This window comes from Borostomias antarcticus (assembly GCF_949987555.1).
Source record: "Borostomias antarcticus genome assembly, contig: scaffold_60, whole genome shotgun sequence".
Classification (NCBI taxonomy): domain Eukaryota; kingdom Metazoa; phylum Chordata; class Actinopteri; order Stomiiformes; family Stomiidae; genus Borostomias; species Borostomias antarcticus.
In genome coordinates, this window is record NW_028175837.1 from 361,515 (window position 1) to 369,500 (window position 7,986).

The 7,986-nt window shown below is 45.2% G+C and overlaps 1 protein-coding gene across 1 annotated transcript; it reads left to right on the forward strand.

Moving 5' to 3' along the window:
- Nucleotides 1-1,899: 1,899 nt before the first annotated feature.
- Nucleotides 1,900-5,168, forward strand: LOC311329125 (uncharacterized protein; the record flags this gene model as incomplete). The annotated part of the gene is made up of 2 exons (XM_084463005.1): nt 1,900-2,518; nt 4,522-5,168. 2 exons carry the CDS (start codon nt 1,900-1,902, stop codon nt 5,166-5,168), a joined length of 1,266 nt encoding a protein of 421 aa, XP_084319131.1.
- Between the last annotated feature and the right edge of the window lie 2,818 nt (nt 5,169-7,986).

Consider the following 7,986-nt stretch of genomic DNA (forward strand, 5'->3'; position numbering starts at 1 on the left):
TAGAAACTCCCCTTACAATCTAGACTCATCCAATCACTGCCAGCGATGCAGCAGGACGTGGTCACAGCAGGGCTGTGGCTTGGACCTTCCAGAAAACTGCAGGTCTGCTGCAACTCTTGGTTCTTTTAAAACAAGCCTGAAGACTTTTCTTTTTGCCACTGCTTTCTAAGAGGAGCTATGTTTATCAGTATACTGCACTGTAACTTTTATTCCTGTATTCTATTTGTCCTGCTTTTTGTTTAAATGTCTATAATGACTTGCTTTTTGTTTTAATGCTTTTAATATGTCCTGCCTTTTGTTTTAAATGTCTATTATGTCTTGCTTTTTGTTTTAATGCTTTTAATGTCTCATGTAAAGCACCTTGAATTGCCCTGTGGCTGAAATGTGCTATATAAATAAACTTGCCTTGCCTTGCCTTGGGTACAGCTACGGTCGGTGTAGGACGGTAAAGGCTAGGTCCCTTAAACGCAGAGGCAATTTAGGGGTTACGTTTAGGGTTAAATTAAAGTTAGGATTAAAGTTAGGTTTAGGGTTAAGGTTAGGCTTAAATATAGGGTTGGGTTAAGGTTAGGGTTAGGTGTAGGGTTGGGGTTAGGGGTTTGACCGGTCTCTGCACTTATGGGAACTAGCCTTCTACACAGTCCGTTCCGTTAGCCTACCCTATCTAGCCACAACCCACAGCCAGGGCACATTGAGAATAGTAAAACTGCAGGCTGGGGTTGGAAAATAATTTTAGAGAATCTAAAATTCGGCTCATTGCAAGTTGGTTGCAAGTTCATAACAATTAAAATGTTAGTATAGTCTATACTTATTGTTCCTCAACTGATTCGGGCCATAACCATCTAGCACTATTAGGTAAAGAGAAATCTAGTTCCACTTTATTGAGCTAACGTGTAGGCTACAGCAGAGCAATTATCATTTCATTCAATCTGGTGGTTGTTTTTTTATATGTCTATAACGAGGTGGAATTATTTGCCTATGATGGGTGGCCTACAACTAATGCAATCATGTTCAATTTGTGGATGACTGGTATCATGAAGTGATGGGACGAGTCAGTCTCTTCTGGCACTCTGTTGAATTACAGCTCTTCTGTGAGTAATCCCCGGATGAAACTATCATGGCTGCCACTCGCTGAGCTGTCAAGCTCTTCACCAAAGAAAGGTAAAACCAAGCAAAGTGCAAATATATATATTTTTAAAATATCATTTTTGGTGTATATAACGCACACTAGGTAGCTCTACGGGAATTATACTATATCAGAGGTTCAATTCCAATTTTGAGTCATGCATTTTAGTGTGTTTTTTCTCGCACAAGCTCAACCTACTGGGCTTGCAAACGTTATTTAATTCGATTACTAAGTGGTGTAGGTTAGTCTACAAGTCTGCAGTTAAATGATAACGCTGATCTCCTCGATTGTTTTTTGGTTATGTAATTGTCGTTGTTCATGCAAAACTTTTTACATTTCAATTATATCCATTATAACGTGTTTGTTACAAGTTGAAGGCAATTACCACTTTGTTTGTTGGTCGCCCAAACGACAGACGGCAGATCAAACGCCGTTAGTTTAATTGCCAGTCTGTCACCTTGCATTAAACCCCAAGTCTATAATGATTCCCACGTTAATACAAACTGATAGGCTTAACATATTTGACTTTGTTAATTATTTTAATTATTTTATTGCTGATTGGTTGATAGGCCTGTAATTTGGCCAGAAAAGCAAAACATAAAGACAGCCTCCGACTCCACTGGACCCTTGGTTCCAGCAGCAACAGGTGGAATTGCTGAAATGGCATGGGACTTCAAGGGAAATGTATGTTCCTATTGTTAGCTGTTAAAATAATGCTATTGTTACAGCTATTAAACCAACCTCCTCTCACTGTTACAGACGCCTGAATTGCCATGGATTCCACAGATAATGAAACTGGTTACCTCACTGAAGAAAACAAAATAGTTGGGGACAAGAACGATAGAAACTGGGACAACCGACTTCGTCTCAGGAAGGCTGCCGTTCAGCCCCCAGCTATGCAAAGTAGAGATAAGCACGGGTCAAAGAAGATGATAGCGAACCAAGAGCAGCGCACGGAACAGACTCGCCCCGTGAAAACACAACAGAGTCGACATGTGGTGAACGTCCCCGGAGATATACTCAGTTTCAGATGCTCTGAATGCAAAGATAAGAGGGAATTCAGTCCAAATGACTTGCTGAGACACTTCCAAGAGAAACACAGAGGAAGTACACCATTTTTTTCTTGTGACATGTGCACGTTTAATACCCGCAAAGTCTCCTGTCTTCAAGTTCACATTCTAGGCCACAAGGACACTTTTGCCAGCTGCATAATATGTAATGACAATGTCAAGCGGACTCTTTTGGAGCTAACAGCTCATTTGGATGTGAACCACAGAGTGAATGGTTTTTACTCATGTGAGAGGTGCAAGTTCTCTGTAAGTGATGTGGGAGCATTTCTGGAACACATGCATCTACATGGCTTGACCCTGTGTGACAAGGGCAGCCATTCAGGTTGTACTGATGTGCAATCGCACAGAGAGCCCATCCCCAAGGCAACACAGCTTCCCTTCTGTTGTCCGCTCTGTGACTATGAAGCACCTCTAAAAGATATTATTGCAAAGCACATGGTCACTGTCCATGGTGACGAGAGGTGTCACATAGCCAAGCGAAGAGTGAAGGCGATCCGTCACAAACTGGACGACTCTTCTCCCAGGCTGAGATGGAGGGGGAGCATGGCGAAGGAAATGCACTGGATGTCACAAGACTGTCTATCTGTGCCAGGGAGAGAATTCTTAGAAAGGTACTGCAATCTATCAGGCTCAGAGAAAGCTTTGGAAGAGGCCCAACATTTGTTAGAGAGGTCTGTGGCGGCAGAAACGGGTGGTGAGAGTTGGACCAAAGCTCTCCAGAGTGTCTTGTCAAACGTACCCCAGGACATCGCTCATTTTTCAGTGTTAGAAAGCGGTACAACAACTAACCCTGTACTGCCAAACACTGGTAACAATCTCACTGTCCTCACGGTGAAAAACAAGATTTCAGTACCTCAGAATGGTTCTGCGGAGGCCATAGGGCTCAAAATGGTGGAAGGCAGAAGGAACATGGTCTCCAAGGTTATGCCACCAGGAAAGCCATCTCTCACAATATCATCTGAAACATGCCCTGAGGACTCTCATTGCGCAGCTGATACACAAAGGTGCCAGTCAAATTTGAACATTTCTCCCCAGACTCAACCCACCAGCCATCCAGGGTCTCTCTTGTTGGGAAATAACATTGCTACGACTTCACTCCAAAATGAGTTTGCGGGATGCAACCAGAGTCAGGAAAATGGCGAGAACCAGAGAATGAGGTCTGTTCAAGAAGACCACGGAGAACAAGCGAGACAGTGTGAGGTATCTCAAAATGCCAATCACTGTGAAGATGAAGGGGGCTTTATTGAGTTGAAGTTGAGGAAGGAGAGGAGTGAGAACGAGGAAAAATCCCCCCTTGAGACACGGCCTTGTTCGAAGAACAAAAAAAGGAGAAAAGCGTTCAGGCCTAAGATAGTGAATAAACCATCACCAGGACTCAAGCTATTTTTGAAGAAGGACCCAGTAAAGGAAAGGCAGTGGACTTCACAATGTCCTTTCCCTGTGATAGGAGGGGGTTTGTTGGAAGATTACCAAAGTCTGCCGAACCCTCAGAGGACTTTGGAGGAGACACAGCTTTTTCTACAAAGAGCACTGTCAGAGGAAAATGGTGTAAAGAAATGGACCAAAGCAACTAAGACTGACCAGCAAAACGTCCCAAAAGCTACCACACCTTCATCCCAATCAAAACCAAAAGAAGGCCCCATTCCAAATCTCGGGCATCTTAGTTCAATAGTCAGTGGCCTAATGGCCCAAAATAAGTCTTCAGCTCCTCCCGCTTGCACTACAAATGTCATGAATTTCAAAATGGCAGATGGCAAGGGGCGTTTGGTTGTCTCATCAGAGCAGGAGACACATGACGAAACAGAGGAGGCACTGTTTTCCATGGAGACCGAGGTTGACGACACTACATCTGAACGTTGCACCGGCAACTTGAGTTCGACTGAAGATAAAGGCCTGACAAATTCAGATTTCCCTCCAGGCGCCTTAATAAACAGTGACTCACAGTCTCCTTTTGAGAACATACCGCTCCAAAACACTAGTTTCAGTCCTGAGAACATGAGGGAAGTTTACCAGGTTGAGAAGGATGGAGCCTACTCCAACATGGAGGGAACAACACAACAGGCTCAGGTTGTCACGATGCCAGTCACCCCCATGCTCCAGTTTCTCTCATTACCACAGGGTAAGATAACCGTGATTTTATATATTTATATGGAATGTAATGTATGTACTGTTCCTCTGGGAGTTTTCAATTGAAAAAGGCAGCTATAAGAGCAAATGATTTTAACAGATATTTTACAGACTCAATTTTATTTGTTTTACTTTGTTTTTTGATAGGTATGACAAATTTGTCGAGGGATCCACGCCACACCACTCATGTTTCTACAGAACAACAAAATGAGCACAAGGTCACAGGGAAGAAGCGGAGAGAGGCATCTTCGGATAACTGCCCCGATCCCCTATCTAAAGCCGACAACCCCTCCAGCCCAGCTATGGTCCAGGAGGCTCGCCGAGTGTCTGTGTGCCGTTGGGAGCCAGCCCCCAAACATGTGGAGAGGACCCTGAAGCTACTGCCCGCCACCCCTACTCAACTGGTCAAGTGTCCAGACGGAGACCAACCTGTGGTAGTGCTGAATCACCCGGACGCGGACATTCCTGAGGTGACCAACATCATGGACGTAGTCCACAGGTACAAAGGAGATGTCCAGAAGGTAGGGTCACAAACAACCTTGAACGCTCTCTCAGCCATAGACGGCGAGACGGTCGGGGGAAGCGAACCGACAAAGCCTCACGGCGCTTCTCAACAACCCGGCTGGCCTGAGAATTTGGTGAAAGAGAGGTTTGTCTTGAAATTGAAGCTGAAAAAGACGAGCGGGAAAAAGTACAAAGTGGTGGACGTGGTTTCTCGCTGCTCGGGTCCTCCTGTGAGGTATACCTGCTGGTTCTGTGGCCGGGTGTTCAGTACTCGGGAGATGTGGATCAGCCACGGCCAGAGACATTTGGTGGCATGGAAGAGGCAGAACTGTGAAACATAAACCGTGACATACACTGGATAGAAAGAAAGATAAGTGCTCCTGCACTGAGGAAATGGATAGAAAGGATGATGGACCAATGGACAGCGTTCTCACTAATCCTCACTGTATTGTCTTACTAGGGTAATGATTGATAATGGCAAAGACTTGTGTCTATGTCTAATAGAGTTCTCTCAACTTATTGGAGCAGCTCAAATACTCAGGGTAATTTCTAGGTAACCCCCCCCCAATAGTGCTCTGATTTGAGATCATGTGTAACTAAAAGCTGTTATTTAAAGGTAGGCTAGGCGATTTTGGAGAAACCAGGAAGTGTAAGCTAGATTTAATTACCTTGATCAAATCTAATGGGTGAGTCGAGCAAGCAGCAGCGCTCCGAAGTGCCAGCGTGAAATGTGCTTCTCAGTCATGTAATAAATGAAAGTTGGTTTCAGTAAACTGGCAAATGGAATATCTCCCAGAACGTTGTACTCTGTGTCTGCCATTCTCCCTGAGTTCAAGATATTAGAACATATAACGTCAGTATGCTGGTAGGCTATATATATAGTTTATACTAATATGTTTATGTTTTGGGGTTGTTAGGTTTCCTATGTTGTTACTAAGCTACATCAATATAGGATGCATATATGTCACGTGATCGTGGGAGAATCAATGGCCAGCTACTGAAGTAGCACTTCTCATCAATACTCCCAGAATCCAGTGAACTAGGTATCCCCCTTTACCACACAACAGGCAGACCAAACGATTAGTGAATAAAACGCTGATCTTTATTACATCAATATAAATATACAATTCATAATTACACATTTAAGATATGGGCCCTAAGGGATGCCTAAATCTCGGCCTGAGGCTACTTCATCAGACAACCTCTCCTGAACATGGCTACCCACTACAATCTCTGCCCTGGTCAAACAGGTGAGTACACTCCAAACACAATACCTAGTTAACAAGGGCCTAGCAGGCAACACACTAAAAATGGTACACTGGGGACAGGGGTAAGTCTGGGGACCTAGGACACTACAGTGCTCCTGCCAGGGCGCTACAGAGGGCCGGAATTCCACAGACAGTAAAAATCAAATACACTCAATGTTAAGTCTCACACAGGGATCACTACACACAGTTACCACTAAATACCTTGCTCAGGGAGACTGGGTTACTTCACTACAATAGGCTATCATTTCACATGCTAGAGGTTACTCCACTACAAACGGTGACTTCACTACAATAGGCTATCATTTCACATGCTAGAGGTTACTCCACTACAAACGGTGTCTGGGATGGATAGACTACACTGAGTCCTCTAGCAGGCACTTGGTCTAGCGTCACACCTCCCTATGCTACCCCCCCCCTCATTAAATGCAAGGCAAAATAGCCTACTAGGCCTACACAGAAAGCAAGTCGGTGACGCACTCCAAAAGCATTCACTCGTGTATGGGGGCAGTTGGACCTAGCGGTCACCACTCTGGAGGTAGGCTATATCTGTCTGTAGTCCTCAGAATCCCGACTATGCCCTCTTCCTTTTTAGGCCAATAAAACGGGAACGACTATGGAACAGTCTTGAACAAAGATTTGGGAGATAAATGTTTAGTTCAAGTACACCGGGGCCAGGCCGGGAGATTTTCCCTCCACTCCCGGGTGGCCCAAACTCAAGTGTAGGCTATCACTGGTCCCTCACGTCTCTGTCGTGTGGTGGCTATTGCGCACGCATCCAATTGCTTAGCCTCTGCTCCTGGGGTGATTGCTGGTTTCCTTGGGTAGGCTACTTATCCAACCATGAACACAAACGGCAAATTGAGTACGTAGTCCTCACGGATCACTTGGGTACGTTGTCCGGTTTAGGTGAGAAGACTGTTTGAGTAGCCTACGGGCCCGTCTCCGAACTCCAATCAGTCCACCCTGCCGTCCAGTCCTCCTTTAGTTAGGCGTATGTCTCTGCCGGCGCGTACACTGTCCGTCCTCTAGTCCAGCCGGTCCTCTCCCCTCTTCAAACAGCCTCCAGCCAATCACCTGGTACCTGTGGAAGGCTGCACACCTGGCTCCACTCATACAATCACCACTCATACAATCACCACTCATGCAATCACCCACCATTCATCATTCACTCAGCACATATACCCCAGCCCGTGACATTATCAACGTAATGTGGCTTTTATTCATAGGCTACTGCCCGTGATGCTTCTCGGGATATACTATAAATCAATAGGCCTACAACATAACATTATATTATGACACAAATGGGTCAATTCACAGACACATCCCAAGCAATGCCAACATTATTTCGTGATTAGGCTACGGTGGCGATTGATTCTGTTTAAACTGTGTGACACATTGGAGGGTTTCTTGCAGCGACCGATGTATTTATTATTCAATATGTCATGTGTTTCGCAGACTTTCCCGAGTTTCATCTCTCTGCCATCGGAGTCGCGTTTTCCCCTTTCTCCAGAAACGTGCTTATCGTAGTTAAAGGAGGGTCGAAGTATGCGTAGAGTTACGCACACCTTCCGCCAACTTATCGCTCAGCTCGTTTTTTATAAATACCGAAAGTTGCGTAGAAAGTTGCTCAGCATGGGTTACGCACGCTTTTGTACTTACGCAACGTTTATAAATGAGGCCCCAGATCTGTCCCTTGTGGCTAAGTTCCGGCCCATATATGGCCCAGAATCATTACACATCCGCTTTCTATCTGGGTAGGGTCTGGGGCCAGCCCTACCCAAAAACAGCCCATCCGTACCATCAAATGAATACTTTCTCAGTTCAGACCCAGATGGTTAGGGCATCTGACCAGTGTACGAAATGTCGCTGGTTCAAGACAGGCACCGCCCTT